Source organism: Coenobita brevimanus, chromosome 111, assembly GCF_032717465.1.
Source record: "Coenobita brevimanus isolate Jiangsu-jjx chromosome 111, ASM3271746v2, whole genome shotgun sequence".
Taxonomy (NCBI): domain Eukaryota; kingdom Metazoa; phylum Arthropoda; class Malacostraca; order Decapoda; family Coenobitidae; genus Coenobita; species Coenobita brevimanus.
In genome coordinates, this window is record NC_137064.1 from 23,791,540 (window position 1) to 23,813,944 (window position 22,405).

General features: G+C 40.0%; 1 protein-coding gene across 1 annotated transcript; it reads right to left on the minus strand.

Moving 5' to 3' along the window:
* Window positions 1-917: 917 nt before the first annotated feature.
* On the minus strand, window positions 918-21,965 carry LOC145417845 (putative G-protein coupled receptor B0563.6). Its single transcript, XM_080286465.1, has 6 exons — window positions 21,912-21,965; window positions 8,046-8,364; window positions 3,461-3,531; window positions 3,308-3,370; window positions 2,517-2,619; window positions 918-2,053 (listed from the first exon to the last, which is right to left on the minus strand). The coding sequence occupies exons 1-6, from the start codon at window positions 21,963-21,965 to the stop codon at window positions 918-920; spliced, it is 1,746 nt and encodes a 581-aa protein (XP_080142591.1).
* Window positions 21,966-22,405: the final 440 nt, after the last annotated feature.

Genomic DNA, 22,405 nt, shown 5'->3' on the forward strand with positions numbered 1-22,405 from the left:
AATACGTAAGTCACAATTATGATACAAGAGGCCGTGAAATACATCTCATTATCCCAGCAGTTACAAAACTTAGCAGCAAACGTCATATATACTGTGCAGGACCAGTTATATGGAACTGCCTATCTTATCGCCTTAAAACTAATGATAATCTTAGCTGCTTTAAACAGGCAATTAAACACAAAATTATGAGTGGGTTCTTAAACATTAAGAAATATTGTGTAAACGTTTGTCTTATAAATTAATAATTTTGTATTGTCAGAAACACATGAACCAAGTTATTTTTAAAGCTTATTAGGTTTGTAAAAGAGCCATCAGCTCAACAAAACTGGCCAGTATAGTTTCTTCTATGTATGTACAATATATGTCTGTATGTTACTCTGGCTAATAAAAAACTGACTTTGACTTTGACTCTTGCTACCTCCAGACGATTTATTTAGACCAGAAAGGAGGACATCTGGGAGTGAAGGGGAGGATGAAGGCTATGGGTATGAACTACATTTCGAAAACCCTCGTGAGCTGAAAAAAAAAAAATCGTCTGGAGGTAGAAGGAACAGAAAAATCGTGTGAATCTCAGGAGTCATACTCTACATGTACAGGTGGCATGGAAGACTTCGCAGCACCATTTTCTCAGCGATTTATTATACGTCGTACAATGTTATGCTTTCTTTCATGTCACTTTTATATTTCCAGTATCGCCAGTATTCAAGAGGAAAATAAAAAAAACGTGATATATAAATAAATCGCTGAGGCGAGGTGTTAAGAGATTCACTTAAACTCTACCGTGATGCTCTCTTTTGTCACTTTTATATTTCTAGCATCGACAGTTTGCTTCAGTAATGTACAGGAGGATAAAAAACAAGTGTAATACGCAAAATAAATCGCCGAGGAAGAGGCGTTAAGAGATCTCCTTTGGAGTCTCAAACAGCATCGTTAGGCTCGGGTGAAAAACCTTTATTATCCTGTGACGGATCTGCAGTGGATGTTTTATCGGATACTAAGTCGCTAGTTATTGTCACCCCCGACAAAGTTTTCGTTTTGTCTGTCCTGATAGAGTCATTTTTCTCAGTTTCTGCGCGGCGGGTAACGATACCCGTCGTGCTTACTGTCATCTCGGAGGGCAACATATCTTTGTGAGCTTTGACAAAGGTTTTCTGAGCCACAGCAGTTTTCAGGTGGTCGAGAGAGGCTGCCATTTTAGCGTACTGTCTAGAGGAGAAGTCTCTTATAGCTTCCCGTATGGGCTTACTGCACATCATATACAGGTAAAAATTTAAGGAGTGATTAAGAAGTTCAAGGTCATTTGCAACAGCCATGAAGATCTCAAATTCTAGCTTAGTTGTGTATATCTTGGTGTATACAGCATTTGATATTCCCGCAGGCACCAATGTGACAAAGAAGGAAATCATAACCGCCATAAGCAACACAATGAGGTGGTTGTTGTGGTGGGTTTGGCGGAGGGAATCTTCAGAAGGCTGTGGTTGGACTGTCTGGCGTCCTCTCATTTCTGTCTTGATCTTGCGGAGGCGTATAAATTCCCTGACCGTGAGAGAGTTCAGCGCTACGAGAATTACGATAGGCAGAAAGATAACGATGGTCTGCCGTATCCAGGAGTAGGCGATGTAGTACGGGCTGGTCCCTGTGCGTCGCTGTATGCACGCCACCCACCAGGTTCTATTGTCCGGTGCCTCAAACGACGACGTATCACATTCACTGTAAATCTCTGGAACCTTCAGGAAACAAGTTGGGATCCAGGTCAGAACGGCAACCAAAAGAGAGGCAGACAACCCCATCCTGGCGTAGCGAGCTGTGTGGAAGAGTTTGAAGTCTATAGGTCGACATACTGATAGGAATCTGTCAATGGTAATGCATATGACGATAAAGACGGACATGCTCATGGGGATGTTGACAAAGAGGAGTTCGAAGTAGGAGTACCACAAGGCGGTGGCGTGGCTGAGTGTGGCCTCCGTCAGCAGATGGTTCAGGACGGAGATGCTGAAGGCTAGTGAGAGGAAGTCGCTCACGGCCAGCAGTAGGAAGTAGGTGTAGGTCACTCCTGGGGAATCACACAAGGACTTGAAAGAATTATTGAGCATGGGGTCATAAGTCACTATTCCCCTTTTTACTCAATCTTGGCCTAAAATTGCCATCTCTTCGTCTTGTATACTGATTTGTGTGTGTGTGTGTGTGTGTGTGTGTGTGTGTGTGTGAGAGAGAGAGAGAGAGAGAGAGAGAGAGAGAGAGAGAGAGAGAGAGAGAGAGAGAGAGAGAGAGAGAGAGAGAGAGAGAGAGAGAGAGAGAGAGCAGATTTCGTAGTACATTTTCATTATGGTGTTTAACTAGATCTAGATTATCGTCCACCTGTTGCTCAAGATTCATAAAAGCTGCACACAACTTTTCATGTGCAAAAAATCAATCCCATGTTAAATAATGTAGCATGAATGAAATTAAAATACGATCATCGGGTTGAAGGAGTGAAAACAAACAAAAAACTATAGATATACTGATCTAAAACCCACCTCTGAACTGCGGACGTGAGAGGACGACCATGGTAAGCAGGTTGCCAAGCAGACCGATGGTAACAATAATGGGGCCCACCACACCATAAGCCACATGGCGCACCTGGGAGAGGGAAGCAGCCATAAAAGAGTCTGTGATGTAGTGAGCAATATTCTCACTAGGCTAAACACGCTTTCTATATCTTCTCTTCCTCAGTGATTTCTTTTGCATACTACACCGTACTGTTTTCTTGTATCTAGGTTTTGTTTAAATATTGACACATATTGCATAAATAACATATGATGCGATTAGTACTGAAGGGGCGAAGTCACTAATGTTGCAAAAACTGAGTTATGGTTAGTGCTGAAGAGACGACGCCAGTCTAGCGACTTGTATATGCGGTAAAGGAAAAAATAGCTTAAATAAAGTTACATTAAACTGAAACAGATTAAATGAAACTGATATAAATTACTTGTTTATCATCTGAAAATTATTACATTTTTTCATAGCTACAAAGTACATACATACATATATATATATATATATATATATATATATATATATATATATATATATATATATATATATATATATATATATATATATATGCATGATGAACAAGGCTCTAATACAGTTTATTATTATCACTGATAGTTTGTTTTCTAATTTTCTAATCTGATGTGACTGAGCGTAACTAAAGCAATTTTACACACAACTTAAGCTTCGGATCCTTATAAATACGGCCAGTGACAATTCTGTTCGGTTATGAGATCGTAGGAATCAAAAGGTTAAGAAAGTTTATGAAAAGAGCCCTAGATTTCGAAGTGGTGACACGTGGAGATGTAGGAGGACTACTGGGCCTTGGGATAGGCCACTGCCCCTAAGAAATAGACACACACACACACACACACACACACACACACACAAAGAGTCATAGGGTTAAGAAATTTTATACATACGGTACCTGGTCCACTGAATCGTCCTTGTCCTGATTCCTGGTAAGCTGGACTGTCACCGCCAGGGGCCAGGGGGGCTCTGGAAAGGGGGTGGGTGAGTTGTAATTCTGGGCTGACATTCACAAACAAACTTAAGATAATTATCGTGTTGTAACTAAGGTTTGCTTTACCGAGAAGAACAAGGACAGGGAGTGCAATGCTCCCATGTCCTGTTCCTTCCATAAATAAATAAATAAATAAATAAATAAATAATATAAATGACAAAAATCTTGGTGACTAGTCGACAATTACTGTAGGTTTAAATCTTGGCTTTAACAGAAGAAAGGTATAATATAAATAAAGAACGAAAGAAAGACATAGAATGGAAAAAAAGAAAAAAATGTGGTTGCTAGATGAAAATTACCGTCTGTTTGTTTTAAAAGCAAGGACGGTACTGGTGGGGGACGCCTTCATGTGGTGGCACCGTTATGACAGGACGATAGAGCTGCCCAATTATACAAAAGTCCCTTAGTTCCCTCCCCCCCCCTCCCCCGACAGGAGGACGGTGGACTGCGAAAGAATGGTAGCTTTAGACTGTAGCCCATGAGTATCAGGTTCAGATAACCCTTGGGTCGCGGTTACTACTACTCCTCCAAACAGTACTACTGTGCAACTAACTGAGAGGACAAGGAGGAGTGATTCTCCCCCTTACTTCCAGTTTTTATCCGTAAAAATAAATCTGCGATACAGCATGGAATAGATGGTAAATAATTTAGATTTAATACTGGTCAATAAACACAGTGATTTTCTAAGTACAGCGATATGGACTCCTCAACTCCTTCGGTAAGATCCATCTTAAAGTCGAGTGGAGGCAGCAAGAATAATACTGTAAATAATGCTTTTAACCCAAGGACATCTGCACTATATTCCTCCTATTCCCAGATGATTTTATTTAGCTAATGAGAGACTTATCGAACTAAACAGATGGCAGTTTTTCTTCTCTAGTGATGCCAGTTCTACCCAGTCCCACATTTGCGACTTAATACTAGCTGGTATGGATTTATTCATACCAAGTCAACAGTTCACTAAAAGATCGAACTCTCCAAAATGGTTCGATAGCAACTGTGCTAGAGCAACAGCCTAAAAGTCATTAGCATATAACTCTTACTTAAAATTAAAAAAAATCTGAATCACTCTCTCATTTTAAAATTGATAGAAACCATGCAAAAGCTGTAATAAATCTCGCTAAATCAAACTTTCTTCAAAATCAAGCATCAAAACTACTTAATATCCCTAATGACAATAGAATATTCTGGACAACTCTCAATTCTTTCAATAACTTTAACAAGTCATCATCCATTCCCCCACTAAAATCTCCAGATGGCAACATTACAAATGACCCGAGTGGGAAAGCAGATATTTTTGCCAGTACATTTGCCAGAAATTCTACCATCGAGGATGACAGCCAGAACGTCCCAGTACTAGAACTTGACTCGCCCGAAATTGTTCCACTTAAAATACAGACAAGATACATGAAATCCATCCTAGACAATTTACCTACCAACAAAGCTCCAGGCCCAGATGGAATTCCGCCAATTGTTTTGAAAAAGTGTTCCCTAGAACTTGCCTTTGGTTTTGCTAAATTATTCAGACAAAGCATACGTACTTCATCATTCCCTAATTCATGGAAAGAAGCCACCCAATTCCAAAGAAAGGAAATTCCTCTGACCCCTCTGACTACAGACCAATTGCTGTCACATCTTCTCTTGGTATTTGAAACTTTAATTAATAAGTACATTGTTAAGCATCTTGGATCCAACAACTTAATCAGTGATAGACAATACGGTTTTCACCAAGAAAGGTCCACCACTGACACTCAATCTCCTGACTCATACCATCCATCAATCAATCGACCTACATGGAGAAACTCATACAGTAGCCCTTGATATTGCTAAAGCTTTCAACAGAGTATGGCACCGTTCCCTGTTGTCCAAACTCTCTTGCTATGGATGAAAGTCTTTTGTTCCTTTGATTTCCTCATATCTCAGCAACAGAAAAATATAGAGTAAAAGTACATGATGTATATTCCAATTTCCACTCAATTAACGCCGGCGTACCGCAGGGATCAGTTCTGGCTCCAACCCTACTCCTGGTTCATATTAATGATCTTTTATCTGTCACCCACAATCCCATCCATTCATATGCAGATGACTCAACGCTTCATAGGTCATTCACAAAGTCTGATATCTCTAACTCGCAACTCAGTACAGCCACCTCCATAAATCAGGGCTTATCTACGATGAGTGAATGGGGACAAAACAACCTTCTCTCAATTAATGCTAGTAAAACTAAATATATACAATTTACTAATAGATATTGCCAGATTCGTATATTACCTTGTGCTACAAATATTCCCATCTCCAAAAGTACTGAAATTCTTGGCGTCTCACTTAACAGTGCCCTCAGCTGGACCTCTCATGTCAGATCACTTGCTAAAACCGCCTCAAAGAAACTTGGATTACTGTACAGAGTCCGTAACTTCTTCACTGACTAGCAGTTAGCTATAATTTATAACAGTCATGTGCGCTCTCAGCTTGAATATTGCTCACCCTTGTGGAATGGATGTGGAGAGGTTGCATTAAAACAATTAGACAAAATTCAGAACAAAGCTGTTAGAATTATTAATAACTCTGCTATTACTATTAAACTACCTCCCCTACAAGTAAGAAGGCATGTTGCATCCCCTGCATTATTTTAAAGATATTTTTATAGCAAATGCTCAGATGAAGTTGGGTCTATTGTGCCACCTTTCCATGCCTTCCATCGTGCTACATGGGCATCTGGTATCGCTCATGACTGGAATGTCACTCAGCCATATTGCAAAACTTCTGCCTATCAGAATTCTTTCATTCCCCGAACTGCATCTCTCTGGAACTCGCTTCCTCAGAGTTGTTTCCCTCCAAACTTCAACCTACAGCTGTTCAAATCTAACTGTTACAGATATTTTACAAACAGAGGACACAAGTAATCTGCTGAATGGGTTAGTTTTTTTTAATTCATTTGTTCTTCCTTCCTATGTTCTGTTATATATATATATATATATATATATATATATATATATATATATATATATATATATATATATATTTCATTGGTCCCTTCGTTAATAAAGTCTTCCACTATATATATATATATATATATATATATATATATATATATATATATATATATATATATATATATATATATATATATATTATATAATATATATATATATATATATATATATATATATACAGCCTATATCATCCAATCGTACGTCGGCCCATGAGGAGCGTGGGAGCCCGGGGCTAGGCAAATTTGTCCTGACATTTAAGATGAGAGTGACCAGCCTCACTCATCCCTGAGTGACATTACGTGAGCAATAACCCCAACCACCCCTTGGATATAAACCTTCACCGGCTTAATCCGATTGGAGGGCCGCTATTAACCACTAAACCACCAGGCGCCGTGACCTGGTTATATGGTTACCACCCAGCATTAACGGTTTCCTGGTGTACAGGAAACAATTCGGCTTGTCACTCAGTGTAGAGTCACCATAGGCAGAAGGAATGGGAAAGAATGAAGGAAAGAAATACAAAAGAGGAAGTGTAAAGTCACCTGTGGGCAGAAGGACGAGGAAAGAATGAAGTAAAGAAAGGCAGAAGAGGAGGGAAGGAAAGGAGGGAGGAGAGGAAAGGGCTGACATCCGAGAGCAGCACTACATTAAGTGTGTGGATGGTGAGTGCCCCACCTCTATAAATAGAGAGAGAGAGAGAGAGAGAGAGAGAGAGAGAGAGAGAGATACACACACAAACACACATTTATATGTATATATTTGCAGATGTCGCTAACTTGCACTCAAGAGCACACAAGTCTCTAGGATATTGCTAAGAAATATGGGAAAGATGCCAAAACTTCTTAAAGACTTGGGGGCACCATAGCACTCACCTTCAATCATCATGGTGGAGGAGAGAGGGGGGACGGTAGTGTTGTGGTGGGCGAAGGAGACTCCCTACCGACTCTCCCTTAACAGATCATTCCTGATGCGTTTATATTCTCGTCTGTGATACATATGCAAGCTATATTGAGATTAAAACTGGTACATGTAACGTTAGAAAGAGTACTAAGGTGTAACAGAGTACAAAATTGACCGCTAAAATTGCAGTACAGTACGTTGATATTCCTGTCAATGATATTTTTGCAAGTTATATTGATATCGTTATAGGTAAAGCAACATATATGAAAGAATATGGTGCAACATGCTAGACAACACGAAAAAGTCTCACTATGACTTTCTGTATGCTATGTTGATACTGCAATACAGATACGCAACAAAAGAGCAAAAATACTAAGACGTAATAAGTGATAAAAGTCGCGTATTATTGGATGCATTACGATAATATTCTGGTGTATAATTCTTATGCAACCACTGAGGATAATGAAAAGATATATTTATGCGAATCTCTAGGTGAAATGAGAATAATAAAGAGCTAAGGGAGAGACGTTAAAGGACCTCTAAGCCCACCAAAATACTGTTGAGTCTTCTTGCGGAGATTGGTATATACTGCTGACTTTTGCTTCTGCTGACTCTTCTTGACTTGCTGACTCCTGCTGACTTTTGTTGACTCTTCTTGACTTGCTGACTCCTGCTGACTTTTGTTGACTCTTCTTGACTCCTGCGGACTGACTCTTCTTGCCTTATGCCGACCCCTCCTGACTCTTCTTTACTCTTGCTGACTTCTGCTGACTCTTCTTGCCTCTCTCTGACTCCTGCTGACTTTTCTTGACTCTTGCTGACTCGTGCTGACTCCTCTTGACACTTGCTGACCCCTGCTGACTCTTGCTGACTCTCTGACTCGCCAACCCATGCAGTCTTGATGGTGTGACGGTCCTATGGTGAATAAACAATTATAACAACAACAATAATAATAATAATTATAATTATAATAATAATAATAATAATAATAATAATAACTGAAACTTGGAAAGGTCTAAATTATCCCTTCCTAGTCCTCCCTGCAGTGAAAAAAAAAAAAATCTTTGTTGCTACAGGACAGTGATTATTTTGGAGCTTGACTGAATTAGTTACAGAGAGAGAGAGAGAGAGAGAGAGAGAGAAACATTATGAGTCATATCCCTTTGTTTATCTAGTATAAACACGTTCTGTTCTTCTATGATTCGGAAATTTCGCAACGTTTATTTTTAGGCTACTTATTTTCTCATACTTTATCTTTATTTATTTATTCGTATTTTATGGATGAAAACTCTCTACTTATTAAAATGCATAACTTTTTTTTTTCTCCAACTTGGCCTAAAACTGCCATTTTGTCATCTTGAATACCGAGTTGCAGTAATAAATCAACACTTTACTATGGTGCTAGTCACGAAGAAGTGCTATGGAAAGGATGTAGAGCCACGGCATTGTCCTTTGCTGCCACTGAGCTAACAAAATAAGCTGCAAAAGACTGAAAATCTAGGCCAAGTTAAAGTAAAAAGAGTAAAGTGAAGAGGATAAAGTAAAAAAAAAAAAAAGTAAAACAAAAGGAGTTATATAAAAGGAGTAAAGCAAAAAAAATAAAAAGAGTAAATTAAAAAGGGTAACGTAAAACGAGTAAAGCAAAAACTAATAAAATACATGAGTAAAGTAAAATGAGTAAAGCAGAAAGTAAAATAAAGAGTAAAATAAAAGGTAAAGAAAACAAATGAAGTAACAGAGTAAGGATAAAAGAGTAAAACAAAGAGAGTAAGGTAAAAAAAAAATAAAAATAAAAAGTAATGCACAAGAGGAAAGTTAAAAGAGTTAAATAAAAAAAGTAAAGTAAAATAGTAAAGGAAAACAGTAAAGGGTAAAGTAAAAGAGTTAAGCTAACATTGCAAGGTAAAATGAGTAAAGTAAAAAGAGTAAAGCACAAAGAGTAAAGTAAAAAGAGCAAAGCAAAAGGAGTAAACTAAAAAGGGCAAAGCAATATGTTTAAAGTAAAAAGAGGAAATCTATTAGGTGGATTACAAAGAGGAGATGCGATGCCTATTATGCCCGCTAAAAGCACATTATATATATATATATATATATATATATATATATATTTTTATGCGAGGAAGAAGGAACCAAAGGCCATGAGCCTGCAGTAACAGTTCCCTCCAAGAGAAAAACAAAATACAATAGAGAGCCAAATTCAAGATCCGATCATTTTGAGATGCCTGGACACACTGAGTTTGAAAGACTGGAGATCATAGGCAGCAGGAAATACAGACAGAGGGAGACAGTTCCAGAGCTGACCTGTTGCATAAATGAAAGACTGGGAGTAACAGTTAACTCTTGCATTAGAGAGTTGGACAGAAAAGGGATGAGAGTTTGCTGCCAGACGGGTGCTACGCGCCCGTCGTAGAGGTGGAGGAATGCAAGCAGACAGTTCAGAGGAGCAGTGACCACTAAAGTAGCGATAGAAAAGAGATAAAGATGCAACAGTGCGGCGAAGAGACAGAGGTTGAAGGGAGTCAGTAAGAGGAGGAGAGTTAATGAGACGAAAAGCCTTTGACTCCACCCTATTGAGAAGAGCTGCATGTGGGGAGCCTCCCCACACATGAGAGTTGTACTCCACACAGGGGCGGATAAAACCCCTGTATACTGTAGAGTCAACAGTTGTGCAGGGGTAAAGAAAGAGTGGAGTCGGCTTAGCACACCCAACCTCTTGGAAGCAGATTTTACAAGAGATGTAATATGATCTTTCCAAGATAAGTCCCGAGTAAATGAAACCCCAAGCATGTTCAACGATGATGCAGGATTAGGCTGAATATTATTAAACATTAGTGGGTATACCTGTGGAAGATTTTGTCGGGTTGATAGGTGTAAGAACTGAGTCTTAGATGCATTAAAGACAACCATATTATTTTTACCCCAGTCAGAGATACGAGCCAAGTCAGACACCAGGTGTGCCATAGCCTCATCCCTTGTTTGTTGAAGTAACTGTTGAGATGGGTGTTGCGGGAACTGAATGGAAAGGTGAAGGGTGGAGTCATCAGCGTATGAGTGGATAGGGTTAGATGTACAGCTTAGAAGATCATTGATGAATAAAAGGAAGTGAGTTGGTGACAGGAAAGAGCCCTGAGGAACACCACTGTTGATAGATCTAGGAGAAGAACGATGGCCGTCTACAACAGCGGCTAGAGCACGACCAGAAAGGAAGCTAGCGATGAAGGCACAGATAGAAGGATAGAAACCGTAGGAGGGCAGTTTGGAAATTAAAGATTTATGCCAGACTCGATCGAAAGCCTTTGAGATGTCAAGTGCAATGGCAAAGCTTTCGCCAAAGTCCCGAAAGGAGGATGACCAGGAGTCTGAAAGGTAGGTGAGAAGATCGCCAGTGGAGCGTCCCTGACGGAACCCATACTGACGATCGGAAAGAAGGTTGTGATAGGAAAGATGCCTTAAAATATTTCTATTAAGAACTGACTCGAAAACTTTTGAAATACAGGACGTTAAAGCAATTGGACGATAGTTGGAGGGTTGGGAGTGGTCACCCTTCTTTGGGACTGGCTGAATGAGAGCAAACTTCCAGCAAGAAGGAAAGGTACAAGTTGACAGACAAAGGCGAAAGAGTTTGCCTAAGCAGGGTGTAAGCACAGATGCACAGTTCTTGAGAACAACAGGAGGGACCCCATCAGGCCCATATGCCTTGTTAGTACTGAGGCCAGTGATGGCAGAAAATACATCAACTGAAGAAATTTTAATGTCAGCCAGAGGAAGTCAGAGGGGGGAAGTGATGGAGGAACAGCACCGGAATCGTCTAAGGTGGAATTGGAGGAGAAAGTCTGTGCGAAGAGATCTGCTTTATCAGTAGAAGAAATAGCTACAGAACCATCAGAGTAGAAAAGAGGAGGGAAGGATGATGAGGTAAATTTGTTAGAAAGTTTTTTGGCAAGGTGCCAGAAGAAGCGGGAAGAATTCGAGTTGGAGAGTTGAGAGCATTTAGTATGGATGAAATTATTTTTAGTAGAGCGAAGAACAGACTTAGCACGATTCCGGGCAGAAACGTAAAGATGATGTGATTCAGGGGTGGGTTGGCTCCGGTACCTTTTGTAGGCCTCCTTGTTGCGGACAGCATCAGAACAAGCGTGATTAAACCAAGGCTTTCTTGCGTTAGTCAAAGGATATGAGAAAGGAATGTATGCTTCCATGCCCGAGAGAATAACCTCCGTAATGCGCAAGGCACACTCAGATGGCTCACGGCCATGGAAGCAATATATATATATATATATATATATATATATATATATATATATATATATATATATATGTGTGTGTGTGTGTGTGTGTGTGTGTGTGTGTGTGTGTGTGTGTGTGAATAACAGATGTAGACTTGAATACTACATAAGGCTCTGCCAAGAGGTGCATCTCTCTCTCTCTCTCTCTCTCTCTCTCTCTTAAGCTTACTAAACGATCCTGCATTCATCTCCCTGTCAGTAGCCGAAAAAATAGAAAAAGAAAACGAATAAAATTTTTTTTTTATCGTTCAGGAGGGTTTATGGAGACTGATGTTAAGCTCTTCAAACCGACCGATATTTTGCTTTTTTTTTTTTTTTTTAGTTTAGTTTAGCCCTTCTCCAGACGATTTTCTTCAACTCAGAATTCTTCTCTCGTAGTCAAGGGGTTAATAAACGCTGTTTCTAACCTCCCTCTCGTCCAAATTCCACCTTAAGCTGTATAAAACAGAGTGGCGATAGCAGGAAGGAAGATAAGAAATGCGTCCTTGGATTGAAGAGGTTCAGATACGGATTCGGTGTAACTGTGGACGTGTTTACAATGGATTTAAAATTTTTCATTGTTTTGCAATGGATTTAACAATTTATTTCTTTATTATTTTTACAATGAACCTAAGAAGTTTTTATATTTATTTATATATTTATTATATTTTGCAATGAATCTAACAAATTTATTTATTTATTTTCTGCAAAGGGTCTAACAATTTCACTTATTTATCTATTTTTAAGAAGAACTGCATCACAGACCACATGACGCTAATTCAAAGCAAAGATATATGGCTATTCTTCTTTTACTTTAACTTGGCCTAAAATTGCCTTCTCTCCATCTTGAATGCTCAGTTTTAGCAATAGATCAACACTAGAATATGCTGCTCTAGTCACAAAGAAGTGCCATGAATAGGATGTAAAGCCGATGCATAGTTTTTGGTCTGCATTATTGTTGGGCAAGGAAGCTCGCTAACACCTTTTCCTTAGCAATGTATTTGTGGGTATGACTGGTTATTATCCTTTAGTCCGTTATTTATGCAGAGTATGGTGTTATTAGAATGATTTAAATAACACACAAGAGGATGGCATGTGTAATATGCAAACAACTCGCTAAGGAAAAGATGTTAAGGAGTCTCCTTACCGGGTGAGAATATGGAGCTTTATCTGTCATTGAACGGCGTGAAGAGGCTGCAAAAGGACGAAAATCTGGGCCAAGTTAAGGTGAAGAGAGTAAAACAATGGAAAAGAAACAGGAAAAGAGAAAAAGAGAGGAAAAAAAAAACTAAAACAATGACAATACACTGGCCCGTATTCTCGTATGTTAAGAAAGCTCCTTAACACCTCTTCCATCACGATTTATTTTTGGATATGAGTGGTTAATATCCTTTTGCACATCATCTACGCAGAGTATGGCGGTATTACAATGATTTCTATAGCATGAAGAAAGAGAGTATGATGTAATAAGTAAAATAAATTGTTTAGGAAAAGCTGTTAGGGAGCTTTCTTAAATGATGAGAATACGGGCCCTTGAGTCGCACATCGAATTTAAAGAGGTACTTAATAGGTCCAAATTTAGACCATTTTAGGGCAAATCGAGTATAGTACGCCAGGTAGAGAGGTAGCCTGTAGTCCTAACGGACCCGGGTTCAAATCCCGCTGGGGCAGGGAACAGTTTGAGGGTTTGAATTTCATAAAAATCAGGCTACTGATCTACCAGAAGACCCGCCGACGTGTCGTGAAAATACCCCCGCTACTACCAATACACCAGTCCTGTATGAGACAGCCCTAGCATGTATTCAATATGGACGGTGGGTGTTAGCGCCGAAGTGGTGACATGTAGAGGTATGCGGTACGTAGGAGGGCTACTGGGCCTTGAAAGCAGGCTGTGAAGCCTATGCCCAGAGTCGGACACATAAAAAAAAAAAAAAAAGCCTTAAGGACCGTCTACTAACTAACATAAATGGCATGGTGACACCTATTCCTCAGCGACTTATTTTGTAGGGTCTTTGCATCGCCTCAGAAATTGAATAGAATTAATAACACACAAAAAAAGGTTACCGAGGTGCAATGTCCAGTATAAATCGCTAAAGACGAAGTATTGAGACATCTTCAATACCACTTTGAATACGATACTGAAATACCTCACCCTTTAGGGGAGGGCGGTGATGATTCGGCCACTTTTTCGAAAAAAAATCATAATAAATAAAGTTTAAGAAATTCTTAAAATCTGCTTATTCCAAGAGGAAGCCACATCTTTTGGCTCTTTTGTGTGCTATTGTCAGTTCTTAAACTTACGTCATTTCTTGGCAGTAATCCAAATTCTTAAGGTCTCCAAAATGGCCGAACCATCCCTCTTGGTGTGGATGATTCGGCCACTGGCGTTGGATGGTTCGGCCACCATGTGGGATGATTTGGCCACTTGCCTCTGGGGCTCAATTAAAGAATTAAATACAGTAGGAAAATTAAGAATCAAATTTTCATCTGTGCTGACATGATTTATTGGATTTATTTTTACCAAAACAATCTTCTTTTAATGAAACAAGGAACAATCTCCTTATAATGAAATTAAATGGCTCTACTCTTGCCTATCTCAGATAACATAAAACTAATTTTGTGAAAGAAAATATCCGAGTCAAATGAAAGCTACTTCTCTTACATGCTGTTTACTCTTAACGCATTTTAAATCCAGTGAAACAAAAATCCAAAGTTGTAATACCTTAGCCTTCGCTTAGTGCTTTGTGAAACTGGTTCAGGTAATACTCCAATTATAGCGTTTCTTGAAACAGAAGCTTCATCAATTTCTGAGGGAAAGTAGAGAGAGAGAGAGAGAGAGAGAGAGAGAGAGAGAGAGAGAGAGAATATGTAATTTTATAGAAAAAAGGTAAGGGGATGAGTCTGTTATGATGTGGCAGGGGTAAACCAGCTCTGCTATCGGGCCCTGCTGCAGATATCACTGATTGCATTGCGCAGTTGACCCTTGTGCGGTGTGGTGCGGTGAGGATCAGTCCGTTCTCCCCTTTGGGGCTAGATGCGAATGAATGTATTTGAATGAATGAGTTTGGGGAGGCGGTGGTTGAATCGGTAGAGAGGCGGCCTGCAGTCCTGATGGACCCAGGTTCGAATCCCGGCTGGGGCAGGGAACAGTTAAGGATTTGTATTTCATTAAAAGCAGACTTCCCTGATCTACCAGATGACCCGCAGACATGTCGTAAAAATACCCCCGCTAATACCAATACACCAGTCCTGTATGAGACAGCCCTAGCATGTATTCAATATGGACGGTGGGTGTTAGCGCCGAAGTGGTGACATGTGGAGGTGTAGGAGGACTACTGGGCCTTGGGACAGGCTATTGCCCCCGAGATATAGGCCCTGAAGCCTTTGCCCAGAGTCGGACACATAAAAAAAAAAAAAAAAAAAATGGGGAGTGTGTTGTCCTGTCTCGGCTACCTCCCTTTCCTTGGGGGAAGCAGCCTAGGTATATAGATAGATAGATAGAAAAAAATCGTTAAATAAAGAAAATAAATCATTAGATAAGTATGAGAGATGGTTCGGCCACCTGGCAACCCTGCCGAACCATCCCTCACTTCAAGTGGCCGAATCATCCCCCATGTATAAAGATGTACACATGGCGCCCCGAAACCCAGAGTTCATAAGCTGTTCGAGTGTTATCTACTCTCACGTCGCCTATAGACAGTAAATGATATTTGCACTATATATGGATAACAACCCTGAAGTATTAATGGAGCTACTGCTTACGTTGGATCACCGAAAAAGTACATAGGGGTCATGAAAAATCATAAAATTTAACCTGACGTTGTTGTTTCCCGGCCAACCAAAACAAAAACACATGTGCAATCTGTCGGCAAGATCACGCAACTTCATGTGAAATCTCAATGATCTAGGTCCCCTACATTATTCAGGAAGGCCAGTGGCCGAACCATCCTCCTGGCCGAACTATCACTGCGCTCCCCTACCTATTCTGGCTCCCTAAATCACAACCTCTTCTAGACTAAGCAAGGCTTGTGTTATACCTTTGTGCTCTTTCTTGGCCTAAAATTACAGTCGCTTCATGTTGAATACCGACTTATAGCAAGAGATTAGCTTTAGAATATGATGCTGGTAACGAAGAAGTGCTGTGGAAAGGGGATGGAATTGTCGTTTAGCCTTTTTCATCCACTGGCCTACGTGAAATAAGCTGCAAAAGGACGAAAGTTAAAACTGAAGCAAAATGTAGTCCTTACCTCACAGTCCGGAGGGTATGGCAGAGCAAAGAGAATGAGCGACTGACTTGATTGCACAAGAGATCGTGGCTGCGTAACAATAGGGAGTATTAAAAAGAAGAAATTCATGTCAAACTCTCAATAACTTCACACCAAAGGACGAAAGTTTAGGCCAGGTTAAAGTTGCAGGACTATAGCAAAATGCTGTCCTTACCTCACAGTCGAGATAGTATGGCAGGGTGTTGATGATGACTGTTTGATTACACTAAACAGATAGTGGCAGCGTAACAACACAGAGCGTAAAGAGGAAGAAATTCTATGTCAAACTCTTACCAGCCAAGCCACAGCCACAAATGACATATCACGTAAACAAAGCTATGTCATGACAACTGTCTGAAGTTGCCAGCGAGTGTTTATGTTTTTGTTTACTGTTGAATGCCTTGGTTGGGACGGAGATGGGACGTGTGCAGCGAAGTCTCATTCTCTTGTAATGGGAAAGGTAGTATTTCTGCTGTTCATGTTTTTATGGGCGGATTCAGTAATTGGAGTGTTCATAATTCCACAAGGCATGTTTGGCCGATGTTGAATGTGAGGAGAGATAAGATAAAGGCCTCGCTACCCGGCCCGTGTTGTCATCCTGCTGGTATTACCCAACTCTTCCCCTCCTGCCTCACCACCACCACCACCGTCGCACTCCCTCCCTCTCTCCTTGCATCTTGTTCACTTGCCCTCTAATGAAGACCATATACCCTTCTGCCCGAGACCAATCTCACATACATACATATATATATATATATATATATATATATATATATATATATATATATATATATATATATATATGTATATGTATATAAATGAATGAAATCGACTAGCGTTAGCAAGGACAAAAAAGAAAGAAATTAGTGAAAAAAATACTGAAAGGGTTAATGACTAATGTACTGTATTTCATGGACTCTTGTCTCTCCCTTGCTAAAATAAAGTCGTCTTGGATCAGCAAGAATAAAGTATGTCAGGTGTATTAAGAGAAACACTGTCTTGATCCCACCAAATGTGAGAACACTACGATAATAAAAAATCCGCATAAAAGAGGCAAGAGCCATAGCCCAGTAAAGCTGGGTCAAACAAGGGCAAGGCTGCGTACTAAACAAATACGGTATATAGAGCATGACATATCTATAAAGAGTGGGTGAATCTTTAACAATGACAGCCGCAGGAGCTGACTATGAAATGACAACAGTTTTTTCGTTGGCACAGGTGACTTCGCAGTACCTATATCTTTCTTAACGTACAGTATTATTCGTTGTTTTGTGCTCGTATGTTAGATAGGTCCTTGTCGTACTGGCACAATTCGTATCAACAACACGCAAGAAAATACTGAAGCGCAGTGTACTGAATACATCGTTCAGGAAGAGGTATTGCGATATCTAAACACACACACACACACACACACGACTCTCAGGGCAAGACGCACTCACAAACACACACAGGTGACTTTGAAGAACCATGCACCGATTAAGGCTGCACTACTAATAAAAGGGAGGGAGTCAAGATCAGCAGCAGGGAAAAAACTAGGTCAGGTATTATCACAAGGTTAGAAATTAGCTTTGAAGGACACACATATCACCAGCGTGTGAGGGAGGGAGTTTGGGGATATTCAGACATTATCACGATAGATTCCCTTTCGTAACTCTGACTCCTACGGGAAGGACGAGGGAAGGAGAACGCAAAGTGTTTCCGAGTTTTGTATTCCTCCAACTAATAATAAAAATCCTGGTTACGAGAGGCTTATGAATGGCACTTGATGTTAAAGGTCATAAGTTCAAATTTTAAATGACAAAGTGAAGCGCAAGACCCAATTTTTTGACGGTCATTATTAGAACGCCTGTGTCTATTATATATAGTCAGCCCGCATCCCATACTATAATAATGCAGTCAGCAGCCACACAGGAAGGCCAAACAAATGCCATCATCGTCGTGAAACACTTCATCGTCAAAAATTTAGTTTCTGCAACTCATCTCGCGATTTCTGGTTTAAGCATACGACTCTGAGGTCCGCATTACTATATATACTCGTGGCTTTCGTAATACCTCAGCCTAACAGATTTATTTTGTCGTTTGCAATTGGGTGTCCATTTGTACGTTACTGATGAAAATTAGATCGAAATAGAAATGGTATAAATATGATACTTTAGGATTTTTATGTGCAGTACACGCAAAAGGGAACGTTTGTATGTCTGTCTGTCCGTCGTCAATGGAAACTGCGGGGATGCATATAGAACTCTCTAAACAGCACTACCAAGTATAACTTTTTTTTTTTTTTACGACGAATTTGTTAATGTAGCGCCCCTGATGGCCACGATTGGAACTAGCTAGAAATAACCAAATCTACATAATGGAAACATGATATAGCCAATTACTGCTGAGATTTTCACTGCTACAACCGTATCATTATTAGCTACAGCGGGTTGGACGGGTGGGGTGGGTGGGCAGGGTTGGTATGTGGGTGGGTAGTGGGAAAATAGGTCCATGGTAGGAATAAGTCCATGGTGAATATACTTCTGGGGAAATGGGGCAAAGGAAGAATATAGGTTCAGCGGACCCCGGGGGCTTCTCCCACAGGGGGAATGGCCATTCAAGGTCTCAGGAAATGCCAGTATGAACAATTATAGGGTTTTACCCGGAAAACGCCAGGTACCCCTGCTAGTGCAAAATATATTATTAGGAGCCAAAACACCCCTTCAGAAAATGTTAATCGACATGAAATTGAAACTGGCCTATCTGTAACTTTATTCCAACCATCCTGCCAACTTTCATCAAGGTCCTTTTTCCAGTTTCGGCTGCACACACACACACACACACACACACACACACACACACACACACACACACACACACACACACACACACACAGGCTTATAGTATAGGCTATTAGATTATCAGATCGTGCTTGAAAAATTTTAAAGCTGTTGCATCAATATCTCGAACAAACTTTCATGCTGGACCGCTCAAAGACACGGTAGTATCATCATATAACGTAGATATATTGCATTCACTTTCATCTGATTCTTATGTTTTGCCTTGAATACTTCCACTGTTTAACGATAATGTCTTGCTTACTGTGTGTATATATATATATATATATATATATATATATATATATATATATATATATATATATATATATATATATATATATATATATATATATATATATATATTACTTTTCGTGTTGCCAAAAGGTGTTTTCTGTTTTAAATATGTAGTTAAAGAAAACGAAACATGGCAATATTTTCAAGGGTATATAATTATAGTTGTTCCTGTAGCTTGCAGCAGAACATACTGCGTTCTAGCCAGTTATAGATTCGAGAATCCCATGTCCCTACAAGCTTCCCCCCCCAAAAAAAAAAAAAAAAAAAAAATAATAATAATTCTCCGCACGTGATTCCTCAACAAGTCTGCTTTTCCGCTACCTCTTCCAAGTGACACCCTTCAGCAAGAACCCTGTAAGACGCCCACACTCACACGCCTCCACACCTTCACTCCCCTACACACTCACATCTACACTTCACACCCTCACACAACACACCTCCACATCTTCACACCCCACTACTCCACACTCTCACAGCCACTCCTCCATATCTTCACCCACATTCCTCCACATCCCCACACCCACGCTCTTCCACACCCTCACACCCACACCCACACATTCGACTATAAACAAACTCTGTAATCAAACGTTTGAGAAAGGCGTTTGGAGACGGGCCAAAGTACAGTATGAACAAAAGTTTACCGACAATTCTGTGGCTTCAAAAGAAAGTGTAACAAGAATTAATTTTAAACGAATGCAATAGAACCACACAGCTTGATAGTCTGAGAGGGAAAGTTACTGTCTGTAGTCTGGGGAGGAATGGGAAATGTGGAAGGCAGGACACAATATTGGCTGAGGAGTGTCGAGGAATTTTTGCGCATGGCTGTAAGTACATAGTAATTTTACGGCCAATGGACCCAGAAACACGAGAGAGAGAGAGAGAGAGAGAGAGAGAGAGAGAGAGAGAGAGAGAGAGAGAGAATATATAAATACGTGACAGGAGTGTAGGGATAAAGGGACGAGGGTAAAACTAAAAACTCAATCTTAAATGGGTAATGACTATAAGGAGACAGAAGGGTGAGCAAAAAGCGGAGTAGGAGACCAATAAAGTAATGGAGGTAAGGGAAGGTGGAGCGGCTACGCAGGATGAGGAGGAGAAAGAAGAATTAAGAAGAAGAAGAAGAAGAAGAAAAAGAAGACGAAAAAGAAAAAGGAGATTAATAATAATAATAAAAATAATAATAATAATAATAGTAATAAGTAAACGTGGTAGTAGTAGTAGTAGCAGTAGCAGTAATAGTAGTAGTAGTGCTAGCAGCAGCAGCAGCAGCAACAGTAGTAGTAGTAGTAGTAGTAGTGGTAGTAGTAGTAGTAGTAGTAGTAGGAGGAGGAGGAGAGGAGGAAGGAGAGGAAAGAAGGAAACGGCGAAGGCTCAATATGACTGTCGACTAACAATCCCTATATTCTGCATCGTAATGGCGGTGGGGAAGGCGATGTTACTAAGCAAGAGAAGGAAAACTAATCAACTTGTCCAACTATTTCTGTATTTCATTCTTGCTTCCCCCACACTGTAGCTTGGACGATGGTTTAGTGGCCTCGTGTCCCAGGATTGCTGTGGAATAATGATAAGATAATAATAATAATAGTAATAATAATAATAATAATAATAATAATCATAATAATCCGACTAAAGCTCAAATTAGGGAGATACGCACCACGGTCGAGCGCCCCTAGTTGTCAGCCCTCCACCTTTAATTTTTGTAAGGCAAACGATTTTGGAGAGCTAAAAATAAAATTACAGAAGCTAGAGGGTTAAGCTTAGGCTGACTTCAGGTTTGGGAATGAGTCAGCATGAATATTTTCTCCTTTTTTTCTTCTTCTGTTTTTTCCCGGAACCACATTTTCTCGACCAGTTTTGCCATCGAGTTTTTCTTCTGGCCGTACGTTTTTTCAAATTTGTCTCTCATAATTTAGGTATACCCCCTGCTTATTGCTTTATCGCCACAAAGAGCCATCATTCCGACGCTAAACACCCCATTCGATTTAATACCTCGTTCTTTTAAGTGGTTTCTTGTTGATGCCCAATTTTTTTTCTTATTTCTAATAAAACCATGGTAACGTAAAGAAATATTGCTCATAATTTCGCCCAGTTTAGCTCGGCGGAGAGTTTCATCCTTTTACAGCTTCTTCCCGTAGTTCATTGGCGGAATAAGACAATACTACTGCTCTTCATCATTTTCACAGCACTTCTTCGTGCATAGCAACACCAGTGCAAATCTGTTACAGCTCACTGGCAGAATAAGACAATACTTGTACTACTACTACTACTACTCTGCCTCCTTTCCACAGCACTTCTTTGATTCTAATACTATTTTCTTGTCACAATTCAGTGGCAGAAAAAAACAACAACTATGGCTCTACATCCTCTCCACAGCATTCTTCATGACAAGCACTATATACTAATTAAATCTCGTTACAGTTCAAGGGTATAAATGACAATACTACGGCTCTACATGTATTCCACTGCACTTCTTCGTGACACCATACTCTAGCGTTCATCTCTTGTTACAGATCAGTGGCAGAGTAAGACATTGCTCTGTCTTTACATCCTTTCCATAGCACTTCTTCGTGATTAGTACAATGCCCGTGCTAATCTCTTATTCCATTTCAGCATTCAAGACAGAGGGGTGGTATTTTTGGCCAGGTTAAAGTGGACAGACTAGAGAGAGAGAGAGAGAGAGAGAGAGAGAGAGAGAGAAATATGAGTAACGACATGAAAAAGATTGTAAATGTAGTCGAGAATCACACTCCAGAACTGCATCCTGGTTGAGGGTTGTAAGTTGGAGGTGACTAGGCAATTCGAGGCTGACTGGGAGGTACCTGTTTGAGAAGACCTGATACCGAACCCTTGAGCTGCAGTTTTCCCTGAGTCATGGTCGAGGAACTGCCCACAATAGTTACAGAGCAGCATTCCTGTGGGTTTGGCAGTATTCACAGCACTTTTTCCTATGCGATTTATCCCGCAAATACTGTCTTAATATTGTCTTACGTGTTATCGATGCAAACTATGTCGATATTGACAAGATAAATGTCACACAGGTGCGTGTTAATCGAAATAGGATTTTTAAATTGCTCGTCGTCCTTCTCTCCAAACTCCAACAGGAGAGAGAGAGAGAGAGAGAGAGAGAGAGAGAGAGAGAGAGATGGACTCAATAGAGGATGCTTTACTCCAGTTCATGAAAAAAGTTAAAATCTACCAAAAACACACTGACGTAAAATAAGTGTTCTGTGTAAAATATGTGGCTTTATATATCTGACTGTGTGAACGATAAAAAAAGAAAAAAAAAAACTGATACTTTACGTTGGTGGAACAA